Source organism: Ornithodoros turicata, chromosome 10 (assembly GCF_037126465.1).
Source record: "Ornithodoros turicata isolate Travis chromosome 10, ASM3712646v1, whole genome shotgun sequence".
Classification (NCBI taxonomy): Eukaryota; Metazoa; Arthropoda; class Arachnida; order Ixodida; family Argasidae; genus Ornithodoros; species Ornithodoros turicata.
In genome coordinates, this window is record NC_088210.1 from 34,658,186 (window position 1) to 34,674,152 (window position 15,967).

The window sequence follows — 15,967 nt, forward strand, 5'->3', positions numbered from 1 at the left end:
AGGAACCGCGACCATCCTCCTCCCCTGCCAAAACGAGTGTCTGGACCCACCCGTTCCCACCCGGTACGAAGCTGCGTGAACGTGCATTGCAGCGATTGATAGCATATTTTTGCAATGCATTCTAGTGTACAGGTTGATACCATTAAAAATATTAATTTATTCACTTATCAAAATGAATAAATTAATGACTACGGTCAAAGTAGGACAGACAGGCCTGGTTTCAAAGTTTGATTTATTTAAAACTAAAATTAAAATCGGGAAGCAATGATATACAACTTAGGAGACAGCCTTGAGCTCCACATCAAAGGCCAGCATGGAATTTGCTGGAATGCTTCCGACACGATTGTTGGCATAACCCTGGCTGGGTGGAATGACAAGCCGTCTCTTTCCTCCGACTTTCATGCCTGCAAGCGGATGGAAGATTTCATGGAACAACTTTCAGTTAGTTGGTAAACAAAACAGTCACAGGCACTGAGTGCACATACACAGTTAAACGCACAAAAATAAACAGAGCCACACAATAGCAGCACTCACTATGATTCAGTTTATTCTGTCATGTTTCACGTACAACCTCTGTTCCAACCACGTTGGCAGGGTTGGAAGTGACCCCAGAAAGTAATGTCCAAACCATCGCCACTGATGACTTCAAAAGTTACTGCGGAAGCGATGTTGGACAAAAGCAACAAATATTCGATCCTTCATAGTGAATGCCATTCACTGTCACAAGTTATGAATGAGGCTTATCGGAAGTTGTCAGATGGAAATGCAGTACCCACGAGAGAGAAGTTTTAATAATTGGAAAATACACATCAACACACCAAAGCGACGTGTCTGAAATGATTTGCAATGCCACGTCAACCAGGAATTGTTCTAACTTACGAATACAAGAATTATTTGGGGGCAATGGTCCTTGATACGACCCATGTGCTTTGTTACAGCTCCCGACGAAAGCTTACGGAACACCAGGGAGACATTTTTTTTTATCGGAGTGGTACCGTAGAAGAAAACGGGAGTGGACACACACATATAGAGAGGTAAAAAGTGATAAATGCGAAGAAAACATGGACGGGCAGAGGACGGCCACGAGTTGTTTTTGAAGCTTCCACCACTTCAGATCAAACATCCCTCATTAAGAAGTTGTGCAACAGGAACTTTCATGGCAGTTGATGCGTGGAAAAAATATGCAACTACACGAGTAACATGATTACAGTTAGATCCTGCAGCTACTTTCACTACAAGTGGCAATTTGTAACAGTGACAAGTTCTTTTTCTGGAACTTTCCAAGACTGGTGCGTATTTTAGGTCCTGTCTGGCATTTTACCTCTTTCAGCTGCGTTGTCCTTCCATGTGACAAACCCAACTTGAAGAATTTAAAAAGGGTACAGTACCTTCAATGCCAGTGTCCCATCCCTTGATGACAGTTCCTCGGCCCAATATGAAAGAGAAGGGCTTTCCGGACTGGCAGGCATCAAACTGCTTGTTGTTGCTGTTCGGTAACCTTCCCGTGTAATAAACGTGGACCTGCAACGAAAATAAGAGTACCGAAAATAAACAACAGTGTGAAATCTAGAACAAAGCGACGTGTCTGAAATGATTTGCAACGCCATTCGCAACAACATTCCTGGGGCCCCGATGCTGAACTGAACATACCGTTCATATTTCCTTCAACTTGTCGTTCGCTCCAAATGTCACAATTAACCGTCACACTTGGAGCTCAAGACAAATCACGGGGAAAGTGGCTTATTTATCACGCAGTGTGCTATAACAAAAAGTTGAGCACCAAGCTCCTGGATGGGAATTACTACACGAATATTCCACAGGGTAAAATCTGCATTTAATGCACACTGTGTGGAAAAATGCTGTCGGGTACATCTCTACAAACTGAGAGAACTGACCCTCTTGCCACGCTTTGCAACTGGACCGCTCCCGACGAGAAGATCTTGGCTGCGGACACCCCCTGCGAGCACCGTTCCTCCTTGGACCTTGGATGCTCCGGCTGCTGGACTACTTTTTTCTGCTACGTTATTCTATCGATAGAAATAGCTTTCGTTGTACATGCTCCATGAATAGATAGCTCTACTGTCATTGCTAAAGCAACAAATTTTTTTATTTCAGACAGGCAGATAGACTTACTTCTTCAGTCTTTCTTTTTTTATTTCTTTGCCTCCTCTTAGAAGGGGTACCTGCCTTCTCGGGAGACTGCAAGGCAAGATGGAAACATGTGCGAGTGTTATTAGACACGTGTACCAGAGACCTTGTATTCTTAGTGCGCAGTTTAGATTCATTTTGCTTATAGGCCCTGCCTGTGTAACCCCTCCGAGGCTACACAAAGCCAAGAGTTGGCCCAGGCAACTTCTAAGAAATCTTAAGACTTCAAATGAATATATTTCAGGCATCTTGTGATCGCGAACAAGGCCTAGCGAGCCGTAGCAAGCCGAGCAAGGCGTAGCAAGCGTCTCCGATGCAGCCAACACATTCCACGCCACACGATGCTGCTCGACCATTACCGATTGTCACGAACAGAAATCACAGTAGTAGATGTGTACGAAATCCGAAATATTAGTCTCAAACACCGACGTGTTCCAACGCTACAGGGTTCTGAAGTTTGAGCTCCGAGCAAAAAACACGCCCCCCCCCATCTGGAAGCGTGCCATGAGCATTGTACTGTGCCAAAGAAGCTCCAAATTGAAACGTGTTTTCTATAAGGACCATGCTACCTAACGACTGGGTCTCGATTGTCTATCGCAAAAGTCTGGATTTGGAGGATTCTACGAAGCATTTTAAGATTTGCCCAACTTTGGGATTTTTTTCATAAAAATAACTACAACCTCCACCAAAACTAAATTTTGCAGGTGTAAATTCCATCAGGACTGTCTTCTTATAAAAAAAACCCTTTTCCCAGCAATTTAGGTGTATTAAAAAAATCGTAAAATCACGGAAATGCCCATCACAGTGCCTGGTACAAGAACCTATCATTCCCTTGCTCCTGTAAAAAAAACAACAGCATTCCGTATTCCGTAAGAAAAACACAGACGACCACAAACAGATGCAGAGTCAAGATGGTTCGAGAAATGATGTCCACACCAACATGGCAGCATGCAACACTATGACCAACCCACATTACCATTTCTTGGGTGGTGACACTGCTCATGGATTCATTCTTCTGTTGCTGCTTGGGCTCCTGTTTCCCCTTGAGTGCATTGCTCTTCTTTGAATCGTTTTCAGCTCTCTTGCGCTTTTGACTGACAAGTTTTGGCACTGGAAGGAGAGGAGATTAACCTCAAATTTAACCTTCAAGTTTCTGCACAACTTTTGGTGATTCAACTTCACGATGCAAAAATCCTCAGTGTGGACATTAAGTAGAAAGAGACAAATTCTCGATTGGGCTTCAAGTGTTTCAAGGACCTGCAAGGCTTGCTTGGATCCCAAATTCCGTCATCGTGGAACAATATTGTCCAACAAGGAAGTTTGTTCTCCCAAAAGTCATCGTCTCTGAGGTTCTTACCCTCTTCCTCTTCAGACTCATCATCATCATCATCATCACCACCACTGTCCTCATCATCTTCCTCATCTTCATCACTGTCGTCGTCAGATTGGTTTTCCCACTCATCCGGCATGACGTCCTCGTCGGATGACTCCTCGTCGCCGGCTGAGTTATCAAAGACAGAAGCCTTCTTCTCTGGTTTCTGTTTTGCCTTCACTTTTTTTTTCACTTCTGCAAAGAGAACGCACCATCACCAAATTGTTACGAACGTGGAATTAACGAAGCGTCTAAAGGGATGGTCGCATCCGTTCCAGTCGGTTTCCAAACTATAGTGTCATTTTATTCCTCGTGGAGTACCGACTACAGTATCGAAAATCCAGCGTGAAATAGTGGCCTAGCTTTGACTGTTACTCGATGGAATACACGACAAGAGCAGACGTCGGATGTTTAAAGTTTGCAGAATTCCCTCTCTGGAAAAACGAGAATCACTCCCTAAGAACCAATGAGGGCGCGACCTTCAGAAAAGGAATGCCGTGGCGGAGCAGACATCTGGACGGAGACTCTCTCGTCTGAGCGCCGCCCTCTCACCCCACCGCTTAGGATGTGACATCACGTCCCAGGAGCCTCTGCAGCTGTGGAACCAGCGCTAATCTTTAAAATTTGTTTATTTAATATCTAATCACTTTTTGGAGAAAAAAATTAGCCAAGTAGATTGTCATATTGGTACCTGTTTCACAGATGGGTTCCCGGACACAACCATCCCATTAAATACAGATTTATGCCAGTAATGTATTTTTTTCATTCAACCTGCTGTTTTTGTTATTTGGGCAGACAAAGAAAGCGCATAAAACATCATGCTGTAAAAACAGGCAACTGAACTTGCAAACGTGAAAAATGATACACTGTCACTCTCCTTAATGCACTATGCTTTAGTATACAGGTGAAAAAAAGAAAAAGGCAATGTGCATGCCATCTGTTCCTCCTCCTGCAAGGTTTCCCTCAAATTCAGCAAAACAGTTTTCTTCTTTTGGGTCAAGCCACGCCTAGCCTTTCAAACGAGGATGCTCAAGTATCGTAGCCATGCTGCTTCTCGTGTTTTGAAAACTGTCTACTTCCGAGCCCAAAAGAATTCCAAACTTGGCTTTGTATTTCTTTTGTAGAGTGCCTTAGGGATGTAGTAGATGATGTTGCCAGCACAGGTCGCGGAACGCTACGCAGGTCTTAGTTTCGTTCGTTTATTTAATAACCGTGGCCTTTAGGGGCAAGAGAACTAGTACTGTTCCATCAACAACAAAGAATAGAATGGTATGTGTTCAAAGTAGATCATGTTACATGGAACCACAAAAACGAAGCAAAAACAAAAAAGGAGAGAGAAAGGTTAGACATTATACATGCGCATGGATGCTCAAGAGTTCAGTTAGAGTTTGATTACCCATGTTTGACATGCAACACTGATTTCTCCTCACCTTTGTCTGGGTCAAAATCGCTGTCATCGCTCTCTTCGGCTTCTAAGTCCACTACTGTAATCGCACAGAAACACGTGCATTCCCTCTCATTGCCAAATGAGCATTGCATCAGCAAGAAAAGCACTTCCGCCCACATGCTAGACGATACATCACAAACATGAAGCACTGCAACGCTTGTGGACATTGTATGGGATTTCTCTCAATATCCAAACGGATTGTGCGCCATGAACAGCACAACACAATTCGAGAAGATAGTATCTGACAACGTGTATGTAAAACGCGGCGGAAAAAAAATTGAAATAAAACAAATTTATGAAAGCCAAAGCATGCCTCAAAGTTTGGTACACCTTAAAAAATTGCAAACACATTAATAATTAAGAAACGTCCACCAACTGCGACCAAATTATTCCGCGGATCGTCGGCATTAGCGAATGACATCTTTCTTCGCTGCATATCTTGCTCCAGCAAATTACATTCAACGTGACTGTCATTAACTGAGAATGACATGCACTTATACAGCGCGCACACACACACACCACATCATGCAATCGCAGTGTTAGCTTAACCAAAGGAGCTTACGTGTGAGCATTTTGTTGCGAGTAGGGACATCGTCATCCTCTGAACCTTCTTCGTCCGAAGCATTCTCTTCATCCGCCTCATCCTCTTCATCCAGGTCTGGCATGTTGTCAAACTCCGAGAGGTATCCCGAGAGGTGGACCGTCCCTTCGGCTCCATTCAGGTAAAAGCAGATTTCTTCCCCTTCCACAAAGTTGAGGTCAAGCGCAACTTGCAGGACATCGTTGTACTTCAGCACGCAAAGCAGAAAGTCAGCGTTGCGGTGCTCGATCATGAGCTTCACATATTTTTCCGAAGGCTCTGCACAAAAAAGAAACGGCGCGTCTTTCTTCCGCAATATTCTTGTACAGAAATACAAAGGAGAAAGTGGATGCATCGGACAAGATGGTTATAATAATCTTTAAGCAGCAAATCGGGAAAGTTGTGCGGGCAGAAAAAAAAAAAGATTTTTTTTGGTTTGCAGCGCCATCACACCTCTTTCCCCATATCACACCCAGAGAGGTGTTCTGAATGAATTGGCTGCAGAGAGATTCTTCAGTACGCATGATGTTTATAAGAAGGTCAGGTCAAGCATTCCAAAAGTAATACGACTGTATAGTCGAAACTCGTTAATATGACCACGGCAGTTCCAGCGGATTTTGGTCATGACGCAAATGGTCATATTAACGAACATCATGTGTTACAAGTCATACCATACCCTTTACGAATACGAATACCGTAACAGAGTGTGAATAATGAGGCATTTTATTATAATGTATGTATACATGGTCGTTCCTTGAATCTGATGCAGCTTCATTCCGGCAGTGAGCTCTGCTCATTTGCGCTTCTTCTCAGATATGGTCGATGAATGCTGTACGACTCTAGCAGGTCACTATGACCATATGACAAAGGACACTGCTCTTTTAAGCATGTCAGACACGGACATCATGAGTCACTCCGAATGTGGGCTCATGTTTTGGCCGTTATAGTAAAGAGAAACGCCGGTTCAGCGACCAACGGTCATAGTAACAACGGTAAAGCACATGTGTTCACCACTAGCTGTGCCGAAAATACCGGTCATTATCATATAAATGAAATATTGTGATGGATTGGAACATAAATTGCGTGCCAAAATCTCATCACGACGCGACAACACAGGAAATGTCACTGTTTGTCGTTGATGTGTAAGATCATGCAGGCATGCACACGGCCCATGAATGACTGAATGTTGAAGAATCACCACAAGCTTGTTTCCCTTTATCTGAGAACACGGCCTTCATGAGTAGGGAAATAAGGAAGCTAGGTTTGTCCAGTCCATTGACCTGCTTGCATAGCCCGGGGAGTTGCACGCCGTGCGACGGTTTGAGACATTTTTCCGGTCGGACATTTCGTCCCAATCTGCCGCTGTTACGAAGCCTCTATGTCCACCACGAATAACATGATTACTACCTTTCGTGGGGGTGTACAAGCAAGGATAACGAGCATGGCAAAGGACGCGATGGTCACAGTGATAACAATGCATTCAGGGGCCCACCTTTTTGAAGTGGCTCCAATGCAGCCATGGACACGTGGAACGTACTGTCCACCACCTGCGTGTACCGCTTCCCGCTTTCCAGAGTCACACCTGAGCGAAGAATAAGACACTTATAGGAAAACGTAATAAATCTGGGTATTTAACGTGAACCTCTTCAATATTACAAAACGCGGCGAGGGTAGGATCAATGCAAGTGCATGCTCATATTACAACTGTAGGAGTGCATCCATACCCCAAAACATGATGGTTGTCTGTCCGAACGACACTTATGAGCTTTCACAGGAACGTCCTCGTTAAAAAGTCTCCTTTGGAAGGTTGAAGAGGCAAACTACACCGCTGTACTGCATAAAACGGTTTGAAGTATATGCCATGCGCCGCTTCGGTAAAAACATGCAGCGGTTACAAGCGGTTGCACCTAAACGTATTTACCCACAGATTCGTAGACAAAAAGTTGAGTATTCTAGTGATTCTAGTTCATCATAAAGTAGGGTCACTAATCACGACATATTAACCATAAAATATTTAAGGAAGACTGAGTTTAAATATGACAACTATTGGTCAATTAAATTTTTTACGTATCATTTTGCACGAACATCTTTACAACCAGTGTTTACAACGATGAAATGTACGCCATCTTTACAAGGTGGTTTCGATTTCGTATTCATAGCCTGTGCACGGTGGCAGGGCTGAGGTGGTAGCCTTCAGTAACAAGGCTTCGGTAACTTGATGGTGTGGACGTATCGCAGCAATTTAACGAGGGACCCAACACAGAAGAAAACAAGACACGACTGAACCGAACTGACTGGAATGAGCCAGAATCTCATTCCGGATTCCATGGGTATCTCGCAGTCCGGCACGCAGAGCTGAGTCCGCTTCTAATCATGCTGCTTTCAACCGTATTCTTTCCATACCGGCTTATTTTCTACCTTGTGGCCTTCGTTCAGCTTTCTCCTTTTTGAGCCTTTCCACCTTCCCCTCAAGTTGATGGTTTCGGCTGCTTACCCATATATCTCTCAGGCTTTTTCACTGTGGAGTTCCTCCACTAGCTGTACGCGATTTCACCTTAGATTCATTTGTCCGTGCAGATAATTCATTGATAATCACAATTCATTCAACACGAACACGCGAGCAAGTCGTTTAAAAATCTGCCTTATGAGAGACGAACCGCGTGTCCGATCTTCCCTTCCGATGCCCATGCTCGCCACCCATCGGAAACCATGACCGGCACCCTGTGGTCTTGTGCATGGGGGAAATCTATGTATAGTGCAGACGGTGCAGATGTCAATCAGGTCAGTTCACTTTACGAGCTTACATTTGGGGGGTATACAGTATATCACCGGACGGACAACTATGGACTGGTGAGCATGCCGGCCTATGGTGTTCGGGCAAGGCCTTTAAACAGTATCCATCTCGATTTGGAACGGCTGTCAGATTCGCTCAATCGGTTCTGTTTCTGTAACCGACACCTGCCGAATTTACTCGCATAATTACCGCACTTGTAATCGAAAACGTAGCGCCATAGAGGGGGTGCGGGAAGTTACGGTGGGCATATACTAACATTTGGGCGGCCAAGTTAGGGGTGCGTTTATTGCGCGAGTGCGTTAATTATGCGAGTATTATACGCGATCAGCTATGTTCACCATCAGTTCTGAAGGCCCTTTGGAGGGGAAGACACAATCTTTCAGCACATTTTTCAGAAGAGTGCACTCTCACAACCAGGGAAGCGTATAATTGGCGTGTGTTTGTTATCTTTTCCGTTTTGGTTGCTCCCGTATTTCATTTTTTTGTTTCAGATTAAATTTAGTTTCCTCGATGTTACTGTTTCCGGTATTAAGACGGCTGTGACAGAGTTGCAAAGTATAGATATCACTTTCAGTTCGAAAGCCCAACTTTAGAGCACATAGCATGGAGAGACATTGTGCCACAATTTCACTTCAGTGTCTAAGATTAAAAGAAGCAACGAAATGTCATTTAGTATTGGTCGACATACCCTTCTTCATTCATCAAGCAGTCCATCATGAGCCATCTTGTGAAATATTTTAGCTAAATGATGCCTCATCACTGCGAAATTTAATTTACGAAAACACCCTCAAAAGTCAGCCATGAATGACATGACATGATGTAATCAGATCAGTCAGTGCGACGAGCAGCTGCGAAGTCTCACTTATCAATGGAACTTCTTCCGCAGTCGTCTGTTTGTCCTGTCCTATAGTTGTGCACAGTGATTTATTCAGACCTCTTCTACACCCCCCCCCCTTAACACCCCCACAAATGTTCAGTGACACCCCCATAACTTTTTCACCTGTGTACCCCCTACAGGGGGTGCCCTTATGATTTCAGCTTTAGACACATGTCGGTAATGATATGTTAAGCTGTAATGACGTAACTATAATAATGACCCCTCCCCCCGATTTTTTCCAACACCCCTGATTGGGATTCTGGAAAAACCACTGGTTGCGCCCAAACTCAGGCTCTTAACATTATGGAGTCTGCAATGGACTCAGTGCGATGCTACATTTGGCGTACTCTCATTTATTTACGGGCTCCCTAAAGAAGAGTCAAGGGGATTCCGGAGGAGGTGCCTTTCTCAAAGGCTCGTGCTAGAGGTCAGCTTATAGTCGTGTAAAAGAAATCTGGTCCGTCAGCTACATATGCTGTTGGAGATAATGAGAAGCAGTAGGGCGCCAGGAGAAATACTACAGCGCCACCCAGTGCCATCAGTAGGAGGGTGCACTTTCTGCCGCAGCGTAGTGTCATACGGCCAGTCTTCACAGCCAATACAGACGCAGGGTGAGTATGATGGATTACGCTATCTGGCGCAAGGAGGGAGCATGTCCAGACCTCCTATCCGCGGCGCAGTAATAATTTGAGAGTCGATGGACTAGATTTCTTTTCCTTCTTAAGTTGAACGCGACTATGGGATCATCGTTCTTGCAGGAGAGCGCACTTTATTTGTTGCACGATACACGGCAGCAAAAAACGAAAGATTTGATGGCGGCAGCTTTCACTGCTCCTTTAAAAGAAGATCTATAGTGCTCAGCAGAAATTCTTCGTGTAGCAAATCGACACGAGTGCAACCAGACCTCCTTCCAGGGTCACGGATGGACACTACAAAAACAGTACCATATCGAGCAAAGGTAGAAAAAAAAAAAAAAAAACGTTGACACGGGCCATTGTGCTGCTCTATTTTGCATGTGCTCGTGTCAGAGTCATGCAGCTAGGGTGTGCGAGTGAAAGATGCATAATGAAAATCCCATGTTGCATTTCTCATGCTGTATGTGGCGGGTGTTAAGGGTATATATATATAACAGGAAATTTATGAGAAATTATTACAGTCCATAGAGGCGGTAAAAGATGTGGCTTGCGTCACTGCATGACAGCAATAGCTATTACCCCAATTCAACACCACCTGCTCATTTTCACTGGTCATTTTCGTTTCCATTGGTGTATCTGGTAATGCAAAAAAATTTTTTTTAAAAATTTACATAACAGAGGATGTGCATAATGAAAGGTGGCAGGCTTCCCTCCACAATTTCAGTAACATAACCTTTCCATCACCACTGTACTGTCACCATTCCCGAATTCAACCAGCGATAAAGAAGGTCCCTACAGAGCTCAAGGACACGGGTGAAGATCAACTTTATTATTATAGTTATTATCTGAAAGTAGAATAAAAATAGTAATATGAATCTTAATATCAAACATACAGTTTCACTTGCACTCGCGTCCAAAAGGAAGGTCCGTGTGCAAGCATACGGGGGAGAAAAATCTCCGTGTCAAAGCACAGACCTCATTAAAATGAGTTACAGATTCCATTCACCCATCCATCCATCCATTCGAGGTGCAGAGACAGCGAAGGTGGTCAGAAAAAAACAAAAACAAAACTCTTTGTACAAGACAAAAGAAGAAAAAGCACTCATAAATACATTGCACACCAGTTGTCCACACTTCTTCGACAACACACAGGGAACAGTTGACTCGAAATAAAACCAGCCAACAAGCAACCATGGAAAGACTGTCTGGGAAGGAACAACAAATCATGACACTTTTTCTTTTACATGTACATAGAAAAAAAAGATAGCTCCATGCGATTGTTTCGACCAGTTAGCAAAAGACGGGTCTTCCTTCTCATACACACCGTTTTCTTTTATTTACACTATATATATATATGTATGTATATATAGGCTGATATAATGTAATATGGAAGGCAACAAGCAATGATCGAGAAAAGGTATATATATATATATATTTATATAATATGTGTACAGGGGTGGCAGTTAACCATATCACAACTCACACATGAAAAAGTTATGAAAAACAAGGAAAGGAATAAGGAGCGTCGAGAAGAGAGATTAACGAGTCTTCGTCGAGGATCAAAGAAATTGCGTGGAGTGAGCCATCTTCTACACACGCACAAAATCCACGCCTCGTCGAGGTTAAAATTGAAGTTTAGGCTTTTCAAAGCGTACCTTTTGAGGTACCTTTCAAATTGAGAAGGGAGGGAATAAAAGACATTCCTTAGTCTACATCTAGAAGGTATGAGGGTCTTGCTGAGTCTAGGCCCCAGTCCAAAACTTGTCCACAGGCAGACAATCGAAGGGTACTAGACTGCACCAAACTTTGTGTATGTCATTGAATTCTGGAAATTGGAAAATGTTGATACTCGGTTAAGAAACGCAGAACGGTTCACTGTGTAACGGAAGTGTTTCATGAGCTTTGTTGTCGTCTGTTTCTGAACAGTTCCACTGCGTGTCTTGCTTGGCAGCACGTCTCAAACTACATGACATCACGTTGAACTGCAGGATTTTCAAATATTATCCAAAATGCCACGACACATGTCATCATAGAGACCATGTGTCATTCATATGCAGGGTTGGACTGACCGTAGACCTTACCGGAAAAGTTCCCAGTGGGCCATCCGTCATGGTACAACTCCCCCCCCCACACTGGAAAGAAATATTGCGAGTCTCCTGACGTGGCCTGGTCCGAGATTTTTGCCGTTAAGATTTTTTTGTCTCAGTCCACCCTTGATATAGAGAAAGGCATAAATGAGAAGGAGCGTTGGAAATAATGTTTGAAATTGAAGTACGGGTGGATGGGGAAAAAATGGCATGATATCGTATGTACAGATATTGTAGGCTTCAAGCTTAAAAGGGAGAGCTTGAGGCAACAGTAGCAACTGGTGGTGGTGGTGGTGTTAGACTAAAAAGTGCTCTTGGTCGCATTCTGCAGCACCAAAGTTTTTTTCTCTCCTTTTTCATTCAACAAGGTTTTTTTTTTGTTTGCGAAAAAATGCACAAGGTTGACATTCATTAGCACTGACAGCAAGTAGTACCAGTTTTGCTCATTGAATTATGTAAGCACTTGTCACTTTTTTTTTTCACAGCATTTATTTACAGTTACGGTATCGTTCGTAAGTTCTTGGGCAGGTAACAAAAATAGGTTGTAAAAGTGAAGCTATTGGCTATTTTATTACGCACCAAAGAAAAACAACCAAGTCGGGGGTTTCGGTAATAAATTAATTTGGTTTGCAGGAAAAAACAGAAACAAGTAGACCACGCAGCCATCATTCGGAAACTCTGGTGGTTGGCGCAGTACGTATGGCCTCGGTTGCTTTTGTGCTAATAAACATCAATCATCAACCAATCTGAAATGTAAGACAAATATATATAAGTTTCCAATCTTGGACATGATAGTTGCATTTTTTTTTTCTGTGTTTTGTATAACATTGCTAGCTGTTGGTAACGCACGCAAAAATAGGCTAGGAATATATTATCTAAATTGCAAGTGCCTGAGAGCTTACGAACTGAACCGTATGTCACTCTGCAAAGAGAAAGCACAAGTCGAAGAACATGCAAACACAACGACAGGGGGGACACGAGCTACGGAGTTGGACTCCCATACTAGCACGTGTCACATCGATACTTGACATGTCAACAAAAAAATAAAACCGGGTGGGAAACATCCTGCGCGTACAAGTGAGAAAAAATGCATTGAATGCATTGAAAGAACTCCTTGTATATTTATGTATACATGTATGTATGTATATATATATATATATATTTCCATCATCGAACCAGATAATGTCAAACCACGGACAGCGGTAAAGAGACCTGGGGAGAAACAAAACTGCTAGCCACGTTTCTCTAATTCATGAAAAAATAATTCTGAGTACTCGATCGACAGTTAAGTACTCGGCGGAGAATTATGCGAGAGTTTCCAAGAGATGTCTCGTGTGCTGCAAGTGTTGGCACGTATACAAAGAGATTTAAAATGAGCAATCGTTATACAGGTCATGAGAGATAAGATTGATCGGAGTGATTAAGAGGGGACAACTCGATCCGAGAGTGAGGACAATATCAAAAAGGCTCGAGAAAAGCTATAGGCAGCAACAATCACATTTTGTCATCAATTTCTTATTCGTTCTCATTGCTGGGCAAGGTAGCTGTACATTTTGGTGCTGTTACAGCTGTATTGTTTTCACGCACTTCAAACACACCGTTTGTGAGAAGAGGAATTGAATCCCATTGAATACTTCAAATCAATTCCAGTTCCTGCAGCAACTGCTGCTAATCCTAGTGAAGTAAGAATAGACTGAGCTCAAAACAATGTGCTGGGTATGGCCAGCGAGGTTTGCCCCATGCCTTGAGTCCGTAGGATAAATCCAGTAAAGAAAAGGAGTTGATGCATTTGTTGGGACTAGCACGTGTGACTGGGGCAAAGAATGAAGTTGTGTGAGGGATGCTAGTCAAGAGGGGGCTCTACGACTTCTTTGGCATGAAAAGGACTTGTACTCAAAAACCATGAAACCAAAGGAATGCTGGGTACTTCACTCTCAGACAAAATACAGAGGAACCTCAGCAACTCGAGGTAACAGACAAGCAAGATGGTGTATGGAATAAATGGACAACATGTGGTCCGTCCACAAGCTCGAGGTTATGTTGGCCATTCCAAACCCCAGCACTTTGCTCCGATGAAATCCAGCAGAACTTCACTAAATCAAGTTACCAGTTTATCGGCTGGTTCCATTCATTGGGTAGGTTGATATTATTCGGTATGTCCAAAATCTAGGCCCACTTCAATATGCGAGCTATATTTATTCAAATTACCAGTTAATTAGATTCGTTTTTCCGCATTTAAAGCGCCATTACTCTCTTCGGGATTTCCCAACTCATCCACTGTTCGTTTTGGGGTACGACAAAGCCTTAGCGACATCTTCTTGGGTTATACAGTTCCTGTGGCACATACAACCTTTTCTTTCATGCCAAATCAACACTGAGCTTTAGTGTCCTGCTCTTGTAGTGCTTTGCCAGAACCATGTCCCAGTATTACGTCCTCGGTGCTTCACTATAGGAAATATTTGATAGGTTTGTGACTGCAGCTGCTGAGGTTCAACTGCGTGAAGTACCCATATGAGAGGCAACGTAACGAATACCGTATTTACTTGCATACTTAACACATTTTTCAACTCAGAAACGTATAGAGTTAATTGCGTGAGGAAAACCGGCGCTCGCTCTCTGCTGCTGTGGCAGTGTGGCACTGTCGGTTCCGCTGCTAAAGTCAATGTACATGATAAGGTATGGGTGCCCTAGATTGGGGGGCGGGGGGGGGGGGGGGGGGCGTTAATTATGCGAGTAAATACGGTATGTGCCACAATTGAGCTACGAAGGCCTCGAAAGTTCTCTTTTGGTAAGACCAAGCAATGGTGAAAGAAAAAAAACAAGGGATGTCTGAATGCCTCTAGTGTCACTACCATACCAACCATAGGGGGAACCAACAGCAACGAGAAAAAGAGAAGGCTGTGCACATTACATAAATAAATTAAACGTAAAAGAATGTTTCACCGGGGCGAGTGTCCATGTCAGTACTATACAAAACACAATTCCCTTTTTTTCTATCACTACGTAAAACTTGCAAAAGTATCAGCACCAGAAAAGCCAGCCTCAAAGACTTCGGGTCCAATAAAGAACGTTCGAGAAACAGGCTCGCTTAAAACAGACGCACAATTAGCACACATTCGCACATTCACGCACACGTCCAGCGCATACCACGGCAGGCAGCTGAGTCTCCAGTGCCATACGTCAACGCTAATACGCGAATGATAAATGGAAAACACACACCGTATAAGGCCACAGTGCACCGGGGGTGGGGGTGGGATCGGGGGGTGAAATGTGTCTTTCACTTTGAACGTGCCAAGTCCCAGACACTTCCACCAGGCTTCAGAAAGCATTTGTCCCTTGGAACACTCGACGACCAGACGAGATTCTCATACAAGGTCCACTAAAGGTGTCCTTTCAGAATTCCCAGTCGTCGTTAGCGTCTTCGCGTTCTAATTGCTGTTCCAGCCTTCGAATGTTCTCTTCCCTCATCCTGTGTTGCCCTTCCTCTCGAGAATTTTTCTCCTTTGTGGTACAGAGTTCGAGAGCACCTTCCTCCTCATCTTCAAAGTCATCCCCCCTGGTGGTCGCCTCAGAGGTTCTCCGGCGAGCGTCATGGGCAGGAACCGGGTCGACCCTGACAGTCTCGTGGGAGGAGGAGGAGCGAATACCGAAGTCGGTTTGCCGGACGCAGACGCCGTTGATGATGCCATTTTCGCTGTCATCGGCGTTATTGTTGCCGTCGTCCACGTCTTCGTTATCCTCGGAGTCCGGAGAGAGGCCGGGGTCGACCCATTTAGGCATGGCGGGTTTCCGCCGTCGACTGTGGCTGTTGAGGGATTGACGTGCAGAGTCATCGTGTAAGGAGTCACGATCGCTGCTTTCGGCAGCTGTTGTGGGAGGAGTGTCCTCTTGTGACAAGTTGGAGTCCTCTTCTTCATTCAGTTCACTCGGCGTTCGATCGCCGGCGGAGGATGTGGCGTGGCCTCGGCGGGTTCCTGCGTGCAAATCTGCGTATGTCAGACTAAAGCGTTGCGAGGGTCAAAATGAA

General features: G+C 44.0%; 2 protein-coding genes across 9 annotated transcripts in view; both read right to left on the reverse strand.

Annotated features, from left to right (window-relative positions):
* Nucleotides 1-213: 213 nt before the first annotated feature.
* Nucleotides 214-7,453, reverse strand: LOC135370015 (46 kDa FK506-binding nuclear protein-like). 2 transcript variants are annotated; one of them, XM_064603679.1, is made up of 10 exons: nucleotides 7,272-7,453; nucleotides 7,040-7,129; nucleotides 5,530-5,826; nucleotides 4,951-5,004; nucleotides 3,506-3,715; nucleotides 3,125-3,258; nucleotides 2,134-2,199; nucleotides 1,896-2,027; nucleotides 1,389-1,521; nucleotides 214-404 (listed from the first exon to the last, which is right to left on the reverse strand). In XM_064603679.1, the coding sequence occupies exons 1-10, from the start codon at nucleotides 7,279-7,281 to the stop codon at nucleotides 277-279; spliced, it is 1,254 nt and encodes a 417-aa protein (XP_064459749.1). In that variant the 5' UTR covers nucleotides 7,282-7,453; the 3' UTR covers nucleotides 214-276. The 2 variants fall into 2 exon arrangements, with proteins under 2 accessions (XP_064459749.1, XP_064459750.1); XM_064603680.1 differs by lacking the exon at nucleotides 4,951-5,004.
* Nucleotides 7,454-10,659: 3,206 nt separating this feature from the next.
* LOC135370018 (homeobox protein cut-like) overlaps nucleotides 10,660-15,967 on the reverse strand; it is a 340,306-nt gene continuing 334,998 nt past the window's right edge. For all 7 annotated transcript variants that reach the window (XM_064603684.1, XM_064603685.1, XM_064603683.1 and 4 more), the window contains one exon: nucleotides 10,660-15,914. In XM_064603684.1, the coding sequence (XP_064459754.1) occupies nucleotides 15,334-15,914 (581 nt within the window). In that variant the 3' untranslated portion in view covers nucleotides 10,660-15,333. The remainder of the gene's footprint in view (nucleotides 15,915-15,967) is intronic.